General features: G+C 38.6%; 3 protein-coding genes across 6 annotated transcripts; 2 read left to right on the plus strand and 1 right to left on the minus strand.

Moving 5' to 3' along the window:
- Positions 1-716: 716 nt before the first annotated feature.
- Positions 717-5,598, minus strand: LOC115580781 (lysosomal protective protein). Of its 2 annotated transcripts, none has more exons than XM_030415425.1 (11): positions 5,272-5,598; positions 4,755-4,866; positions 3,987-4,124; positions 3,757-3,915; positions 3,511-3,602; positions 3,058-3,142; positions 2,813-2,965; positions 2,590-2,735; positions 1,340-1,502; positions 1,171-1,260; positions 717-1,083 (listed from the first exon to the last, which is right to left on the minus strand). In XM_030415425.1, exons 1-11 carry the CDS (start codon positions 5,439-5,441, stop codon positions 1,000-1,002), a joined length of 1,392 nt encoding a protein of 463 aa, XP_030271285.1. In that variant the 5' UTR covers positions 5,442-5,598; the 3' UTR covers positions 717-999. The 2 variants fall into 2 exon arrangements, with proteins under 2 accessions (XP_030271285.1, XP_030271286.1); XM_030415426.1 differs by having other exon boundaries at positions 2,590-2,695; positions 2,797-2,965.
- A 1,524-nt stretch (positions 5,599-7,122) lies between these two features.
- Positions 7,123-11,223, plus strand: LOC115580782 (transcription factor E2F4-like). 2 transcript variants are annotated; one of them, XM_030415427.1, is made up of 10 exons: positions 7,123-7,379; positions 7,801-7,963; positions 8,666-8,775; positions 8,875-9,030; positions 9,281-9,324; positions 9,793-9,857; positions 9,944-10,259; positions 10,771-10,818; positions 10,932-10,976; positions 11,055-11,223. In XM_030415427.1, exons 2-10 carry the CDS (start codon positions 7,805-7,807, stop codon positions 11,168-11,170), a joined length of 1,059 nt encoding a protein of 352 aa, XP_030271287.1. In that variant the 5' UTR covers positions 7,123-7,379; positions 7,801-7,804; the 3' UTR covers positions 11,171-11,223. The 2 variants fall into 2 exon arrangements, with proteins under 2 accessions (XP_030271287.1, XP_030271288.1); XM_030415428.1 differs by having other exon boundaries at positions 7,804-7,963.
- Positions 11,224-12,343: 1,120 nt separating this feature from the next.
- drc4 (dynein regulatory complex subunit 4) lies at positions 12,344-18,557 on the plus strand. Of its 2 annotated transcripts, XM_030413486.1 has the most exons (12): positions 12,344-12,504; positions 12,804-12,899; positions 13,361-13,558; positions 14,810-15,010; positions 15,147-15,201; positions 15,293-15,498; positions 15,794-15,949; positions 16,123-16,203; positions 16,342-16,551; positions 16,654-16,719; positions 16,828-16,890; positions 17,115-18,557. In XM_030413486.1, the coding sequence occupies exons 1-12, from the start codon at positions 12,502-12,504 to the stop codon at positions 17,121-17,123; spliced, it is 1,344 nt and encodes a 447-aa protein (XP_030269346.1). In that variant the 5' UTR covers positions 12,344-12,501; the 3' UTR covers positions 17,124-18,557. The 2 variants fall into 2 exon arrangements, with proteins under 2 accessions (XP_030269346.1, XP_030269345.1); XM_030413485.1 differs by having other exon boundaries at positions 16,828-18,469.
- Positions 18,558-19,744: the final 1,187 nt, after the last annotated feature.

A 19,744-nucleotide genomic window follows, 5' to 3' on the forward strand; every position in this document is an offset into this window, starting at 1 on the left:
CCTAGTTTCAGGACAAAAATCAAAGTCAAGGCCACAAAGAAGCTTTTTGAAGTTACACAGAACTGAGCAGATGCTTTTCGCTTACTGAAAATCAACCTGAAGGCACAAAATCTTAAACATGTACAAGAAGTGAAGCTGGCTGGTAACCGAATAAATTGTTTTACTGATATTTGTTGATGTGTATACGGAAGAGGATTAGGGCCACACATGAATTTTTTTTGTAGTTCTGACTTTAAAGTCAGAATTCTGAGATTAAAGTCAGAATTCTGAGATTAAAGTCAGAATTCTGAGATTAAAGTCAGAATTCTGACTTTTTTCTCAGAATTCTGAGATTAAAGTCAGAATTCTGAGAATAAAGTCAGAAGTCTGCACATGTAAATTTTTTTTGAGTTCTGACTTTAATCTCAGAATTCTGAGAAAAAAGTCAGAATTCTGACTTTAATCTCAGAATTCTGACTTTTTTCTCAGAATTCTGACTTTTTTCTCAGAATTCTGAGAAAAAAGTCAGAATTCTGAGATTAAAGTCAGAATTCTGAGAAAAAAGTCAGAATTCTGACTTTAATCTCAGAATTCTGACTTTTTTCTCAGAATTCTGACTTTTTTCTCAGAATTCTGACTTTTTTCTCAGAATTCTGACTTTAAAGTCAGAACTAAAAAAAAAAATTCACATGTGGCCCTAATCCTCTTCCGTAATACGTACAATTATTTGTGTTCTCTTAAAAAAAAAAAGAAAAAAAAAAAAAAGGGGGGTTTTAACTCCTACACCGTCAACCCAATATTGATTTGAACATCGTCAGATGTGGTCGTGAACTTGTTTGCATTGTTTCATTTCAAATCAAAAAGCAAAGCCAATGTGTCTTTCTCAATATTCAAACTGCACTGCAGGTACGAACAACACAAATGATAAAATTGCCCGAACAGTCCCTTTTCCTCCAAAATAATCTTACCTGACAAAAATTTACAAACTAACAAGTGAGTGCAGGTATTTGACATTTTGGCTCAGTAGGAGCCATTTGTGAGGAAAGACTGGAACATGTCGAAAGCTGGACCTGGAGCCCACTGAGGAACCATGTGACCTGCACCCTGAAACACAGAGGAAAGCAGTACTTCACAACAACGCGACAGTATAAAAGTAAAACAGGACAACTCAAGAACACACTGATGGTTTACCTTGACTGTCAGGAACGTGAGGTTTCCAAACTGTTGGTAGAAACCTGCAATCTGGTCGTCAGAAATCCACAACTGGTACTTAGTGGTTTCCTGAGAACAACATTTATTATTAGGAAAACATTTGAGGTTGGGAAAAATATTTATAATCTTTTCCAAACTGAGTTCCTACCTTCAGGCCGAGGTCCTCCACAAACCACTGGTCTCCCAGGAAGTTGCAGGCCATGTCGGTGTCTCCGTTGTAGACCAGCCCCCGCAGGCCCAGAGAGAGCAGCTTCAGATACACGTCCTTCATTGTTGGATACAGGGTGGTGTATTGCTCGCCAACTTCATCACTACAAACAAAAGGGTTCATTAGGATCAAGATCCACATGGATCTACCTAAACTGCATTGACAGGATGGGAAAATAACTAAATTACTGTACACCTAATTTCAAGATTGATTCATGAACGGATATAAGACAGCTGTTTAATTTACTACTTCAAGTGTTAAAAACTCCTGTTATCAAAGCAAAAATGAAGATTCCACACACATTTTTTTATCATTGGAGATTTAGATTATATTGTCACAGCATAAAACAGTCTGGAGTCTCTTTAGGCAACAAATCTCCCGTTTTGTACAACATATGGTAAGTAAACATTTCTCCTTTAGTAATAGTTACAACAGCAGACAGACATTTTTTTCTAGCAATGCTAGGGGCATGCAATTTCATATTTCAGTACTTTATACATTTCATCCTTTCCCTTGTTATTAATATATTTCTCCATTTGAATCTTATTATATATATAGTGTTATATTTATATTCTAGAAAGAAACCAACCATGGGGATTTAAAAAAATAAATAAATAAAAAAAATTTAAAATCATACCACACAAATTGGTATTATAAAATAATTTAATAACCTAGAACATAATCATGGTTTCTTCATCAGGCTAATGTTTCAGAATAGATTGAAATTACACAACATATCCAACCGCACACTTAAGTCTTATCAGCCTAACATGCAACTGAAGGAGGAAATGATAAATGACACTGCTGAGTTAAGTTATTCTTGCCAACAGTCTCTGACTTTTAAAAGTTAATGGGGGGAAGTAACAGATTGTGAAAAGGGAAATAATTCTAACAAAATGACGGATGTTTGTGTTGATGTTGTTCAGATTGTTGTAAAGCTCTCCATCGTGAACCTAAAAAACAAATATAAAACATTGTCTTCACTCCAGTAAAGTCTGAGGTATTAGACTACAAAGATTAATATCAGACTTAAAGACATGTAGTCATTACCTTGTGCTGTTGCTTTCAGGAGCAAAATAAGTCATATTGTTATTTTGCAACCTTATGTCTCAAAACATCACACTGTGCTTGTCGACCACTACCTGACATCACATTCATCTGACTACATTCCTTATTTTGCAATAACATACCTGCAGAGGTCCCACGGTGGCAGTGTGTCTGGTATGTGTAAGGCTTTCCTCACGTCGCCTCTGTTCAGCCAGTTCATCTGAGCAGTGCTGTTGATGCAGGGGGGGACTATACCCAGAGACACAGAGGAAGGCACTCCATCTGAAAACTTCAGTCAAGATTTTTAGCATCAACAAGAAAATGAGAACATGGTGCACAGGTGCACTCACCATGGGCAACACTCACTTTGTGGGTAAGCCATTGTTTCATGTAGTTCTTAAACAGGTGAGTCATGGTCCTCTCATAGCCTTTGTGGGATCCTCTGACACCCTCACAATTCAAGTACAGGGCATACTCATTAAGTCCACTTTCATACACAATGCCAAAGGCCACACCCACCTGAAGGGAGACAAGGAAGGAATTCAATTCAATGAGTTCTTGAGGAACACCAGAAAGTCCCGCTGACTCCTAAAGTAAAAGTGCACATATACCAGAGTCTTGCAGGTCACTGAGCTGGAGTTGTAGAAGTTACAGCTTCCCTTGTCACAGCAATTTATATTCAGATCACGCCACAAACTGCACATAAAACACAGGTTTAAAATGACAATCAATTCATTGACTACATGATAACATGGGTTACTTCTTGGCTTGTTCATGATACTTAAATGTCTGTGTCGATGCTGATCAGTCCCAGAATCACTGCCAAATGGACTTGCATTTCTATAGCACCTTTCCAGTCCACAGACCACTCAAAAGCGCTTTACATCGCTTGTCACATTCACACACAGTCATACACCGAATTTGAAATAGCAACCTTCCGATTAGTAGACAGCCCGCTCTACTTCCTGAGCTACATGAGCCACAACACTGGGAGAAAACACTTAAAAGTATTGACACTGCTTTCCAAGGCAAACAAGCTTCCTCCACCACAAAGTGCCACTTACTCTTCTCCAAAGAGGCCGTGGTAGTAACCGAAGTATATCAAAGACTGCTTATTGAGAGCAAAGCTGGTGATGCCATTTCCCACTGCAAAGCCCTGAAAACAAAATGTACTCAATATAATCACACCGCTTTAATGCAAATGTCTTTTCCTGAAGGGTAAAACAACAACAGCTCTTTAGTCATCAAACTGCTTTCTGGTGCTTTTCTGTTCATCTCAGGCCCAAGATAAGCTGCATGAAGCATCTCACCTTGAAGTTAATGGTTGCAGCTCCAGTGGCCACGCGGAGGCTGAGGGTTGGTGCATAAATTCCGCCATAACTTTCCCCAAAAATAAAGAAGTCATTTTGAGCAAACTTGGGGAACTTCGCAAAGAAACTCTGCAGAGCTCTGTAGTTATCCTCAGCGACCTGAAGGAAGAACAAGTGAAATTGAAAGGCTTCTTCTATACTCTACTTCTCAAAATGGAGTCTGAACTCACCTGGTCATCATCGGTAGCGTAGTTTTTGTCATCAGAGTAGGAATATCCCACTCCTGCAGGAGATTCTACATACAGCACATTGGCAATCTTGTTCCAGCTGAATGGGTTCTCATACAGCGTGGCACCGTCATCATTTACCTGAAAAGGAAACCCATCAATAACTATTCAGAGTTTCCCTTAGTCGGTGTACAGCAGGCGTGGGATGATAACGTCGACAATCACAAGTTATTCCATTCTTTATAGCCCCAAAGCTGAGCTGAAGCCGGATCTCAAAACATAACCATTTATTTGGAACTTAGATACACATGACTCTCCACAAGTAAAACCAATTAAAGCAGCAAATATACTGTTGGGCAAAATATATGCACCAATATGTAAATATCCCTAACTGATTTTGAGCAGTGCAATTGCGATTCACGATATGAAATATGCTGGAATTGCACTGGCGGACATAAATAGCGGGCACCTCGTCTCCATATTGTTCCTTAATCCTTAGTATCCACACACATCTTACTTGAATTTTGTGGGGAATCAACATAGCCATGTTGACATGCTTGAGGTTTTGTTATGAGTAGAAGTGTGCGGCCTCCCCTTCAAAATCAGTATAAGTCTAAATGTTATCGAGCTAGACAGTTTTTTTCAAGTCACTTGTGAGTATATTCACGATTATCCTGATAATTGAATCAACCTCTCCTGCGTGTTTTTAATCACAATCTGCGATAAAAATTCTCTGATCCTCCAGTTTACTCATCAAATTAGCATTCTCACATGAAACGGTCCGTTCTCTGACAGGAATCCATCCAAGGAGCTGCAGCCTGGACCTCCATTCAACCAGAGCACCAGAGGGTCTTTGACTGGGTCCCTCTGAGAGGTCACAAACCTGCAGGGGATGAGGACCAGGGTTAGATAATGCATGACTTCAAGAAAGGTCACACAACAAGGTCACACAACAACAACAACAACAACAACACCACCACCACAAATACAGGCACACAAATTTGGCCTCATTAAAAATGACTTAAGCACTCCAAGTGTGAGATAAACTGGCAGTGTTAGCAACAAACCGTTTGGTTTGTTAGAAAGAACAAAGTACAATTACTTTCTTAACAACAAACATCCCCTCAGTATTGTTGAATTTGCACCTCAGTGTTCTGGGTCTCAACACGTTGTTTGATTTTCAGTCACTTAATTCTTTTTACGCTGAGCGAAACCGAAGCCAAATTTAGGCGGAACGAGGTGGAGCTTACCGGGAAGCTGCAGAAATCAAGTGTGAGTGTTTTCTCACCAATAATGGAAAAACTTTCCCGGCCGAGCCTGGAGGTACCCCGACCACTGTCGGTAGTTGGGTTTGAACGTCATGCCCGGCAGGTAAGTCACCTCATCAGGGGCGTAATGAGCCCGAGAGCCGAGCTGAAACACGGCCAGCAAACACAGCAACAACCCGCCGGCGGACATCACACTACACTACAGCTGACGCTATTTTAAGAGAAAGACCAAGTTTCTTCGTCTTCTTTGTCGCAATAACTTCCTCCACTGTTTTCAGCTGCAGCTCCGCGTGAACAAGTCGAATCACACCGTCATATGACTGCGTCTGAGGGTCACGTGACCAGCGCCTGACTCCACCCGGAAGTCCAAAACATCTTTCTTTCTTTCTTTCTTTCTTTCTCTGATTAATCCCCGTCAGAAGCCGCTGTGACATGTTGGAGGCAGGTTTTTTGAGCTGTAATCAACTGATGTAAAAGCTGGACAGCTTCAAACCTTTTTAAAATCAAACACACTGACATTACAAGTAGAAGAAGAACACAGTCACAGGGTCAACAATAATAAAACAACACAAAGTTCTCTAAAGTCTACACAATCGTTTGACATTGAAATCAAGATTTACTGAAATATAAAGCATATATTATTTTTTTTAACGACATGGGTAATCTTTCCAAATACTTTCCAAATACTTAGGATAATTACATTAACCATCAAATATACATGTTTATTAAGGTTATTCATGTAATATAAATTTCAGGCTTTTGTTTCTTCATCTTTTGTTTCTCCTGCTTAAAGGTTTTTTCTTTTTCCTTACTGGAATCAACAATCTACACTCTTAGCTAGGATTGAAGATTATACAATAAGCCCATTGAGGCTCTGTGATTCGTGGCTATATAAATACATTTGATTTGATTTGATTCCAAGTTCCAATAAATAATTAAGTAAAACAAAAAAAAAAATACCTCAGTGGAAAAACAAATGGCAAAGTTAGAAATAGGCTAAATAAGGTGAGTCACACTCCTCTGAACAATCATATTCACAATATAATGCTGGTTTATATAACAGGTCATTTTTCGCCTGGTGTACAGAGAATACCAATAATACATAATTTACCAACAACTACCAAACGTAGACTCCTTAAGACACCCCGAGCCTGGGACATTTTGATTTGTCATAGTATGAAAAAGACAGGTGCTAATAACACAAACAATGTCTCTGTTCTATTAAAGTGTCCCAGTAAGCCATGTGGGTGAAACAGTGAGCAGCATGAGCAAAACAGGACTTGCTGAAACTGAAGCAGCTGCATGGAATTCATCCATCATTGATTTATTATTAACACCTGTGCTTTTCCTGCTGTGACATGTTAACAAGTCTCCTGTGGAAGGGGGCTGTTTATAGGGTTATAATAATTATAATAATCCTGTTTTTAGGATATAATACAAAACTCAAAAGTATTCATATTTCTCTCAACTGAATAAATAAGCTGGTCATAATAAGTTGAGCTTCAGCTCAGAGGAAAATAACTTCCCCAGAACACAGCTTGAGAGCTAGAAAGGTGGCAGGGTCCGCCAAATATAAACAAAGTACAACAGTATGACATGATGCTGTCCTTTAAGGTTAGACTGTTTATTTAGAAAGATCCAAAGAGTTTGTGTAGGCTATGTAGTTTCTTAAGGCATCACAAAAACAGTCAATGAAGATCTTTCTCTACTGACAAAAATGTATTCCTCCAAACTACATAGTGCACCTTTAATTTAGATGGAATACATATAAAATCAACAACTGGGTTCATCCCTCTTCCATGATTACTTTTTATGAAGTTGTATCATTTCAGTGCCGGAGGATTTTATTCTGGTCAGTTTGGACTTTTATTGTGAAGGCACGTATGAACAACTACCGGAAAAACTCGCGCCTCATATCAGTAGGGGGGAGGAGTACCAGTAAAGTTTGGACTAAACCGTAAACATTGGCTTAACCCTAAAAATTCACCAAAGATAAATTAACCTGTCCGTCTCAACTTGTTTCTCAAGTTAAAGTACCAACGGTTGTCGTCGTCTAGACTGCTAACGTTAGCTTTAGCTCGGCACCCTCGGCAGAGACTCTGTTCCGCTGCTCCCTACAACGCTCCAGGTAACAATAATGCATTATCATATATACCAAGCTTGGCATTGAGGTCACGTACACAGTATGTTTGCATGCATGTTTCAGCGCTTTTCCAAAAAGCCCAAAGTAAACAATAACGTAAAGGCTGTTTAAAATGAACATTAGCTGTGTACTAGGAGTGAAAATGTACACAAAATGCTAGTGTTTCCGGTACAAACTTTTCACAATAAATCCGCGGTAGGTAGAAACGACCCGGTGTGAAAGTTGTTTTTAACATCATATTTTCAAATCCAAGGACTATTTCTCAAGAACACCCGAGCAGGACAGTCTGTCTAGATTTGTGTCGAAGTGAATCCTGTATGATTGTGAGAAGCAGACTCTGGGCAGATGTTTGAAACAGCACCGCAAATTCTGGACGCTCCCATGTTTGTTTTCCTCTCACGTCCAGCAGAATGGATCCTGAAGGAAGCCCACACAGTCCAGACAGGGACACCCCCATGCCAGAACAGATCCCCAAGTGCCACCGGAGTACGAGGAGCCTTAACCTGCTCGCCACGAGGTTCGTCCGCCTGTTACAAGAAGCTGAGGGCGGAGTGCTGGACATCAAAGACGTGAGTGAGCTGACACTAGTCAGTCACATGCACAACAGACACGGAACACAACCCTGCAGATGTTTCATCATGAGTGCACTATGAATAAAAACATCTCTTCTACATGGATCTTCCAATGTGTTTAATGTCATAGTCTTGGATAAAGACTACACACTCCAGACAACGCATACACATTTTTTTATTTAACATAAAATTCTTCGTCTTATTTCTCATGAATTTCGGTGCTTACTGTATGTACAGGGAATAAGAATTATTTTTGTGTTACTTTGGGATGCTTTATAATAAATGTATTTAAATGTATTTCTGGTTCTGGTACCAAATGTGAGACCAAGAGAAAAAAGTTAACTTCAGGCAGTTTAGCTCTTCTACGAACTAAAGCCCTCAGATTTGTATATGATGTGACATTTAGGTGTTAAGTGTTCATTTAGGTGAACTCTTCAAAGCAACACTATATGTCGTTCATGTTGCAGAAGCTGTTGTCTGAGGCGATTGTCAATAGGTGCATTTAACCAAAAGCTTTATGTTATCAAAATTGAGCATTCCTATGATTGTGTTAAGTGCTTGATTTGGTTTCTGAAAGTGTATTATCAACTTTCAATATCAACTGTAAGTGATCTCCAAATGTTTCAGTACCTCTGGCAAGCTGATCCCCTGACACACCTAGATCATAATACGTGGATCATTTTTTTGGTGTTCTTTCAGGCTGTCAGGATCCTGGCTGTCGGGCAGAAAAGGCGTATATACGACATCACAAATGTGCTGGAGGGCATTGGTCTGATTATGAAAATTTCCAAAAGCATTGTAAAGTGGAAGTAAGTTTTTAACCCTGCATTGTGTGCTTGAAATTGGATATGAATGTGCAGGGTAAAAAATGTTTTATAATATAATACTTGTCTTCTTTTCTTAATAAGTGGTTCAATGCCTGGATCAAATGCACTTGAGTCATCCAACAAAGTAATGGAGTTGAAGTCTGAGCTGGAGGATTTGGAGCAGAGAGAAAAGATGTTGGACCAGCAGAAATTCTGGGTTGAACAGAGCATCAGGAACACAACAGAAGACTGCAGCAAATATCCTTTTGACAAAAGACAAAGAAAACAATGCAGAAACGAATGTGGATATAAGAATTAAATTTAAACTGTAAATGAAATGTGGACTGAATTTTGTTCAGATTTGATCAGATTCCTTGTGGTTTATTCTTTGATCAGACTTGGCAAAAGTAATTCTTGTAAAAATCTCTCTCTGTGCTACACACAGACAGAATCATGTTTCTCCTCAAACTAACACAATATTTCAAATTGATCCTTAACTCAAGTCAACTCTGACTTATGTGAATCATGAAGATATCTGCAACTGCTTCAGTGGTAATGTATAAAAATCATTTCCCTATTCTGTTGCAGTGAAAGACACATCCTAGTACTCCTCAAAAATATCTCCTAAGCACATTTCTTTGAGGAAGACTCAGAGATTCAAGATTATAACTTTTTTTTCTTCGTAAATGTATCAAAACTTGAAACAGTTGAGACTTTTAGTCCACATACTTTATTCTTCATTGAGAATTTTAAGATCTGAATATCAGAGATGCAGAGTTAAACTACGTTGCAGCTCAGAATCAGCTGATGTTTTGTCGAATCAGCGAATTTTCCAAGTTGGAGTAATGTCAGCACAGCTGGACAAACACTGCTGTAGAACGATGGCACTTAACAGAGCAATATTTTGATCAAAGTAAACACAAACAGACTTAATTTCCTTTTTTTTTTTTTTTTAAATATGCAAAGACTGGACTAAATTATTGTGTTTTAACAAACATTTTCTGTCTCCTTTTTCTCCAGGCCACACTCTTTTAGCAGTACGAGCACCATCTGGCACACAGCTAGATGTTCCCATTCCTAAAGCTGTAAGTTCTGCATCACCTGAACCTGATTTACTTTGTTCTTTGGCTTTATTAGAGGATGATTTACTATGTTCATACACCTTTGTCAGGTCCAGAACTGCCCGGCAAAGTACCAGATCCACCTGAAAAGCATCAATGGGCCGATAGATGTCGTGCTTCTTAACAAACTCTCTGTCAGCTCTGCTCCTGTCGTACTGCCAGTCCCACCGCCTGAAGACATTTTACGAAGAGCCAAGTTGGCCATGTCCATGTCAGATGTGACAGAAAGCAGTTTTACACCATGTCAGGCCCCTGCCAACGCCAGATATAGCCCCAGTTTTCTACGGACAGCAATGGAGAACATGCAGCGTCTTGAGTCATCAACAGTTAGAAACCCTGAGCCGAACAGAACTGAGGCATCTGGATGTGAGTATTTGAGCTTGTACAGTTTCTGAAGACCATTTTTGTTGATAAAAAAACCTCACATACCCTTTTAGCTTCAGCTCGAACCCCTCTCCATATTGATCCAAACTCTAGATCTGAGATAAGGACTTTGCTTTGAATCGAGAGGTCATGAAGAACAAAACGTCATACAAAACATGCTGTTGCATTAACAACTTGACACTGAAACCAGAGTCAGTAATTTGGACAGTATAAAAATATGAGATGTGCATTTAACTTGCTAAATCAAATAAAACAGTAAATTCAATGTTGAATTAAAGCATGGCTAGTGCTTCTTATCGGAACTGAGGTGGAAATAACACAGACCTCAAGCTCTTCCCTCAGTGACTAATAAAAATGTTTTATCAGTTATATGTTATCAGTGGTTTCCTGTTTGCAGTGTCTGTTCTCTGCGTCTTGGTTATTTTTTATATGGTCGGACAATAATGTGTGTCTGCCGCTTTTACATTTATTGTTTTAAAAATCTTTTTTCCAGTGAGAAATTTATCGAAAGAACTGGAGGACCTACTACAGCCCACCAAAGGTAGGGTTCGTGTTGTTTCTTGAGTTCCTTAATTATTTATGTTCATTAAACTTTTATCAAAATGTTTACTGTATATGTATGTATGATTAAGAAAATCTTCCCATATTACGTAGAATTGATGAACGCAGATCTAATCAAACAGCTCCTGACCTCTGAAGGTAAGCGCATTTATTTCTGACTTCATGTCATATTTGCAGTATATTTGTGTTCATCATGTGTTTACTTCTTCTTCTCAGTTCTTTCTCCGCTACTCCGTCTATCTCCGGCCCCATCTGAACAGGATTACGCTTGTAATCTGGATGAGAGTGAAGGCCTCTGTGACCTCTTTGACATCCCTGTGCTCAATGTTTGACCATGAACTCCTGTGTCAACACTACTAAAGTAAATATTTTTTGTATCCAGAAATGTACATAGTTGTCTGTTTTTTACATAGTTATGTGATTATAAAAGATAATAAAGAAATGATTTTGAATTTTGTGTCCACCTCATTCAAATATTCAGAAGTAAACTACTGCAAACTACTACAAACATATTGCAATATCATGCAATCCAATATGACACAACAAACTGCAGCGTCACTTTTAAATCTATACTTCTTTGACAGTGTCAGCAATAATAACGATGCTTTAAAGTATTTATTACAGGACTATTGATTGGATTTTAATGTGTGTGAGGTTGAATTCTGGTCCTCACGTGAATCTTCCCTCAGCCTGCAATTTTCCTAGTTTTGATTTTAATTATGTATATACCGATATATCAGATGCATGAAACTTACCACTTAAGTACTTGCAAATCAAAGACTATGAATCTACAGTCATGCCTGCAGCTCCGTGAGACTACTCTCTCTTATTACATACTTTGTACTTTAAGCTTAATGCTAACATTTATGCTAATTTGCACAAAACACTACAACTGAGGCTGATTGAAATGTCAGAAGTTATGCAAGTCTTTGCTCATAAACTAATGTATTGGAGAAATTAAAATTTTTACCCGATGGTTGCACTAGAAGAAAAGTCAGAAGGATCAGCAAAGTTAATAAAATTCATTCTGTAGGGGACAGGAACACCTGCATAAGATTTAATGGAAATCTGTCTTATTTTAGTTTGCATCACAGTGGTGGACTCTAGGACTGACATTGCCATCCTGAGAGAGGTTGAAATTCAAAAGAAGGAAAAAAAAACCCACCTTTGCCAAAATGTATACTTTATACATGAATACAGCCAAAACAAAACAACCTAATGTGCATCAAAAGTTGCGTGAGTATTAAATGTTTATATACTGCTGATAAATACTAAAAAGAGGAGCTTGAAAAGTAAAGCTGATAGAACAATTCACATGTACGCTTTCTTTTCCCTTGTCAATGTTTTTCTGGGATGGCGTAGTATGACCCGCCCTACCCTGTATTTGATTGGCTTACTCTGATATTCTTACCGTTGTCCTGACCAATGACATTCCCCCTTTATAAATATAAACGAATCAGAGACCGAGTAGGGCGGGCCATGTCTTCGTTACGCCTCTGATTTGACAGCGTGCGGGTGTTGCTATGGCAACATATGTTTGAGACGGCGTTGAGATAAAAGTGGAATAACTTCTGAGTCCAAGTGCCAGCTAATTTTATACTAGCTTGTCACATCGATTAAAAAACACCGCATGTGACTGCGTGTTATTTGCGCAGTATTTGCAATGGTGAGTCAAATGTTATTTATATTAATTCATCATAACTTCTTTGTGGCCTCACACTCAGCTATCTACACTAACGTTACATAGCTAACGTTAGCTGTTAGCTACCTAGCAGCGGCTGTGTTTCGGTGTGTGAATTTCATATTTGCGTGATATTAAGTGTTTCTCATTTATTATCATTACATTAACGAGATGCAAAGACCCGGACTAGATACTTTGCCACAAATGCTATGTTAGAGAAACGCTCCAGGTTGCCAGTGGGAAGCAATTTTAACCTTATTTCTATTATGTTGACCTTTGTCCAGCCGCCTAAAAGAAAAAGCTCAAGTAAAAAGCCAGCAAAGGCAACGACGCCCACACTGATAGACGGCCTTACCAAGGAGGAGATGTCCAAGGAGCAGGTCAGAGTTAAACACTTATGTGTGTTTGAAAGTGTGCAGTGATGTCAGGAGGAAAGAAAGGTTGCCTCCTCTAGGGACATTTCATCAAGTCAGTATTTCACTTCCATACAGCTGGGGTGGGACCCCCAAGAGACAAGTTTTAATAAGAAGGGTTCAAATAAATGCAGCACAGGCTGAGACATCCTGAGTTGTGGTTCCCAACATGCGTCAAGTTCTAAAAACACTTGATACTCCCGGAGCAACTTTTCATTAGAGCTTCTCTGCTTGTTATAATGTCTGTTAAGCTCCAGCCACCAAGGTGTTAAAGTAGACTTGTGTTACAAATGTGTAGTCTCTTAGCCCTGACAGCCTAAAAGTCATCACTGGAATAATTTATCTTAGACTTTTTTCCCAGAGCCGCAGATGACATATACATCGCCTGCTTCAAATATTCCCACAGTGAACACACATTTTGATTTCAGCTGGAAGAGCACATTGTGCGCCTTCGCGAGGAGCTGGATCGAGAGAGGGAGGAGAGAAACTACTTTCAGCTGGAGAGGGACAAGATCCGCACCTTTTGGGAGATCACAAACAGACAGCTAGAGGAGGTGAAGGCTGAACAGAAAAATTTAGATAAGGACATAGAGGAGGATGAGCGCCGCCACCTAGTAGATATCAGGGTAAGTTTAATACACAGGTATGCTACACCCAAACTCACAGGCTAGAATTTCCCATGTGACTACCCTGTATAAAGATACAGGTAATACATTCAACCTCTTTCGACTGAATGAGAACACAATTAGTGTATCCTTTGCCACCCTCAGTATCGCTCAATCCGTTTTGTGTCAGTCATTTCTATATTGGCTTGTAAAAGTTGTCCTCTCAATGTTTCCTCAGAACTTGGAAAGAAATCATGTGATAGCATTCCTGAGTGCTCATATTGTCATCAATCATATATATCCGATGAAATAGGTAACTTTCAGTATATTATTGAACTTCTACACCAACCAAAAGTCAATTTAAAGTGTAAATTATGCAATTCAGCCAAGCAATAAATTCCACAATTTTGTTTTTATCAGCATCCTAGACATTACTTAAAGTCCCTGTCCTGGCATTAATTAAACTGCTGAAAACTCTTCTCAGTTCCTCACAATTACATATTTGGAGGTTTTACCCCTGAAAAAAATCCTACGTGGCTTTAGAGCAGCTTGGATGTAACTGTACAACTTTGCCTCATCACATATGCAATGTTCTATTGATATGCAAATTACCACAAATTCTAGCCCCATCCTCATTCCACAGCAGCTGGAATGTACCTGCAGTTTTTACAAGTAGAGAAACTCAGAATGCAAAATACAGATATTAGGTTACATCTGCACACCTGACTTCTCTGAGTACAGCTAGCTCCCCTGCAACATTATGTTAATGAGATGGAATGCCTCCTTAGGTTTGTGACAGATGAAACCCCGGCTCTCTGAATCTGTGCTTTTAGACTGTCATTGGTAAACAGCTCAAAAGCAGAAATGCTCAGCCATGGTGTTGACTGGTTATTTTGCTCAATACATCTCTTCTGTAATATAAAAAACACAAATTTTAAAGGTTAACGAGGTTTAAAACTTGATTCTCAATGGAGCTGGTCTTTACATACTATTTTGTTGTCAATCACAGAATGCTTAAAAAAATTGGTGTCATGATTATGTTATTGTGTTAAGTTGACCTTCCAAAGTCAAACCTGTGAAAATAGGTCTGACGAAACTTTGCCCAATACATTTCCCAGTTTCTCAGCAGGTATAAGAGTGCACTCTTACCCATAACCATAGGAATGCTCACCAGACTTTTGGCACATTCGCTGGCATAGATAGATTATCCAGGGACAGATCTAATGGCTGAATCGATTTTATATTGCTAGTTGATTTCTTTCTCCCCACCAGGTGTATAAGCAGAAGATGAAGCACCTCCTGTGTGAGAAAGAGAACACAATTGCTGAGCTGAAAGCAGATGGCTTGGTCTCCACTGAGCTCGTGCAGAAAGAGCAAGAACAATTAGAGACTGAGCTTCATAAGGAAATGAAGGTCATCATGGTAGACTTGCAGGAGCTCGACATTGAAGACCTTGTCAAGGAGCTTGAACTGGTTTGTAGTTCACACCTAATATTTTTTTTCCCCTACAATTAAAGATCTGTTGATCTAATGTTTCTCTTTAACCTGATGTATCTTCAACAAGTTAGCATCAATGCTGCAAACACCAGTTTGTTTGTCGTCTCAACAGAAACATGATGAAGAAATGTCTGAAACACGAGACACCTGGGAGAAGCAGCTCACAGGTAAATAACTCATCACATTTTAAGTTGAATTCATCATACTGTGCTATCCAAATCTAAAACGGGAGCCATAACTGTGTTGCTATTTGTGTAGAAATTAAAGCCAAGTATGAGAAAAAGATGGAGTTGCTGCTACAAGAGCTTGACAACATGAGGAAAAACAAGTTCAGTGAGAGAGAGGATCACTGGAACAGCTACATTGCCGCTCTTCAACAAGACCACAGCAAAGCTCTCAGTGACGCTGATGTGCTCGTTAAGCAAATGCAGGAGGATATGGAAATGGTGAATGATTCAGTGAAGGTATAAGTGGACACAGTCAGCATCCTTGTCAAATTGACATCAAATATATTTGAGATGTTTTGCATGCCACTAACGATTCTTTACATTATTGGCGAGTCCCCTGATTATTTTTCACAATTAATTGATAAATTGTTTAGTGCGGAGAAAAAGCCCATCACACCCTCCAAGATGATGCATTTCTTCATAACAATGTTAATCAATTTGATATCTGATTCTAGAAATGTGTGTGACACGTGTATGACAAATTGTTGCAGCATTTGTTTTGATCCAGTCATGTTTCATTGGCTTTTCTTAGAAACAAATAGAGGACATGACGATAAAACAGGAGGAGAAGAAAAAGGACCTGTTCCCTGTCATGCAGGATAACAAACGTCTTGCCAAGCTTCTCTCAAAAGCTGTGGAGGAAACCACTGAAAAAGAGAAGAAATTGAGCTACAAAGGAATGACAAGAGTTGGTGTTAATGTTGATTTTTTAAAGCTGAGTTTACTGTTGCAAATTGCACACTACTATCTGGAGCTACCAGTCCCTTTAAGTGCTGCCTTGTGCAGCATGTGTCTCAGTAACTGACTTGTGGTATACTGTACAAAAGCATGATCTTTAAGCTGTGACACTGTTTTTGACAGGACACCAGTGAGAAGGTCAAGAAGAAGCAGCTAAATGATCTGAAATGGGAACATGAGGTGCTGGGAAATAGATTCAGCAAGGTAAAGTCGAATATTATCAAATGCACCCTGGACGTGAGCCATATTCTTTGTGCACGTTTGGGCATTTATGTGTGGGTGTCAACATTCTTGCATCTGTTTCTGCACATGCACATGTGCTCCTGTGTACGTGTAACGCAGCTTCAGCTGGAAAGGGACCAGCTGTATGAGAAATTCTCTCAGAATATTCAGAAGATGCAGCAGAAAGCGAGTGTGAAGAGCGAGCTGCTGGAAAGGCAGCTGGACACTCTGTCAGACCATCTGCAGAAGACACAGGCTCAGCTGAGTTTGGTGCTTTCTGCGTCTAACGTGGACCAAACTTCCCTCAGTGGGGTCACAAACAAAGTTGAGGTACTGTTGTATATCCCCCTTTTGTAAGTTACACTGTATGTTTAACGCACACTGTTCTACTGTTTGTATAAGACTAAAGAAACTTGTTTTTTTGTTTTGTAGCAAAACCTTGATGTCAGTAACAATACCATCAAGAACTTACAATGTAAAAAAGCTCAGATTTCCAAGGTTAGTGGTTCATTTGCTTCCTGAACAAATGATGATGTTCAATCTGTTTTTGTAGTTTGTTTGTGCAGTAAACTTCATACCTATACATGAACAAATTGTATCTGGCAGGCCCACAAGGATTTGCTGCTGACCTTTGAAGCGAAGCAAAGGGCCATTGGTGTCCCTGTGGAGGTACTGTGTGTGAAGCCCTCTGACAGCAGTGTAGCTGAGAAAAGTCTGGAACATCTTGAGTTTTCCCCTTAATGATAATTCAATGAAATGAAAGACTTAAAGTATTTTGTGCAAATCTCACTGTCTTTGCATGCAATCTCATGTGAATCTGACATGTTGTTCAAACATTGATCTTAAGTAAGACAAATATAAACATAAAATATTGTTTTCTCTCTGTATCTTAGAATTGTTGAAGAGCAACCGGGATAGTTTCAAGTAAAAGGTCCTTGATGCTCCTGATTTAGGCTGCCCTCCAGAGGCAGAGATCATAAACAACAGAGACAGTGACATTTAGAAAATAGGGTTTAAAGTTCTCATGTAATAGATAAAAAGGCTGTAATGCTTTTATTTTATGCCCTTTTATGCTAATTATTACAGCCTTAAGATCTTTCCCATCCAACAGTCCTCAGAAAAAACACAGGACCTACAAACAAAATGTGTAACTTCAGTTTCTCCATTTGAAGTAGTTTTCTAAAATAAACTGTTTTGGGATTATTTATAATTTGTTGCATCATCATTTAGCAAATAGATCATAAGTGTGTTACATGTTTATGCTTTACTGTGTGTCTGTCAATGTATTATAAAGATGTATATTGAAATGGATACAATAAGTGAATATAGAATTAAATACATTGAAGTTTAACAAAAAACTTATTTGACTTGGAGCAACAGAACAAATCTGGAGTGCTGTGGTGGTCCTGTAGAGGTGTGTGCTGTGTCAACATGCAGCCACGTGGTTCACTCAGCACTATAAGCCACATTGGATGGGATTTTCTTCTGTTAATGTACTTGACGGATGTTTTGTCATTTTAGTGACTGGACAATAGGTGGCACTGTCCACCTAATTAATAGCTTTGTTTTTGTGAAGAAATACAGTCTGAGTCATAACTCACTAGAAACAGCTTTGGCATGGAGACATGGACCAACTGTGACATAATTTGTCTCATTTTGAATATCATGAGCAACTTTCTTGTCGATAACCATACTGTACCTCCCATTTGTTGCTGTTATGTTACAACCGAACCTGAACTTCATTATTTTATGAAGGGATAAAGAGAGCCTGTCTAAACCTTTCCCAAACTGTGAAACTATAATGTTGGGCTAAATTCAGTTTGCATAATGCTCCTGTATTATGTTGTGAAAATTGACAAAATTATCTAAAAAAAGCGTTAGGAGCAGTAAATGTGATCAGGTCACCTCTACTTTTCACTGAGCTTTTTTGATTTTCCAACAAAGAATGTGTAATAACCTCATAAAGAGGCCTCTGACCACGAAGTCACCTGGACCTGAGCCAGGAAGGCCTGTTCATTAATCCACCCCTAGCATGGAGAGGCATGGAGAGCTGTGCTGGGAAAAACTGGTTCACATTTTTTCTTTGTGGTAATAAAGTCTGTATCCTATGTATCAGCATAAAGAGAATTGAAGGCCCTATTATATACTCTGTAGATTCATTAATGTCTTTCACAGCTTCAAGAAGAAAGACGATGTTCCTGTGTGTGTTTGTGTGATTTTTAAATAATTAAAAACTTATTTTATTTTTTGCTCTTCTCTCTTTGTAGAGCACAAAGGGGCATTCTTTTAAAATATGTATGTTCATGTCATTCTTGAATAAAGAATTGAGGAGTTAAGACAGTGCTCAGAGCAACACAGTGTTCTTAAAATGAGTCTCACAGCAACTCCGGCACTTCCAGCGCTTCCTTCTCACAGGCTGGTCAGGATTCGGTTGAAGAACACCCTTTTGTATTTTAGCATTACTTTTATATTAATGAGCAGTTTATGCATTTCAATTATATGACCTAATAGTAGTAGTATTTTCAATATTTTCAGTAATTTCAATAATTCGTCAAACATTTTACTGATGCAGAGAATCTGCTCTTTTTAGGCCAGTTAAGCAAACTGTCTATTCTTTAAAAGTGTTTATAGGGTTTATAGCCAGCTATGAGGACATACAGTGTAATACATGTAATAAAGTTAAAGTTTATTCTAGTCAATTTATAATTCTTTTGGTAAATAACAGCTATACAATAATAACAAATTATTGTTTTTAATTTCATATTTTGGTATCTGGTTACTCTGAATCAATGGACTAGATGTTTATGGCCTTGATGTCACTGTAACAAGAAAACTACAGAAGAGGTCATTCTCAAAATTAGGTGACACAAATAAAAAAATCAAAACAAGCACACCTGATTAATGTGTTGTCTGTTATCAGAGTTAAAGTGCATGATCTTCATAACAATCTACTTAATCTGACTGGCTCTGAAGATTAATTAATGCAGAAAATGAGACTAAAATGTTAATTTGACATTTAACACTAAGTGCTGGCAATTACAGTCTATTGAGATTAATAGAGTATACTCACCATGAGAGAGGTGGCACCCGTCTGTTCCAGAAGTGGAACATTTTATTTTTCTACCCATTTCCCCCCCTTTTGTTCTTTTTAATGGATTCTTAAATACTTACAAGCCTCAGGCCTATAAATTCAAATGTTTCTAAGAATAGCAGTAATGGCTGCCAATTGGAACAGAAGAAATAATAACCAATTTAATAATTTCGGTTAAATAAATTATTTATTTTAGGGTTTAAACTTAGGGTTCCTTGATAGATATGAGAGAAAAACATGAGGTATTGTAGATAACTTTATTTAATAATTATCTCATGTGCATCGCGTTGCAAAGCATGTTTAGCATCTCTCACAGTCTGCACTTTTAACTACACGGCTAACTGAGCTAACTTGGCATAAAATTGGCGGCAGTTAGTGGTTACTTTGATACGTTGCTCCTTATTTGTGAGTATGAATTCAAGAGGTGGCCAA

This window comes from Sparus aurata, chromosome 4, assembly GCF_900880675.1.
Source record: "Sparus aurata chromosome 4, fSpaAur1.1, whole genome shotgun sequence".
In the NCBI taxonomy this organism is placed as follows: domain Eukaryota; kingdom Metazoa; phylum Chordata; class Actinopteri; order Spariformes; family Sparidae; genus Sparus; species Sparus aurata.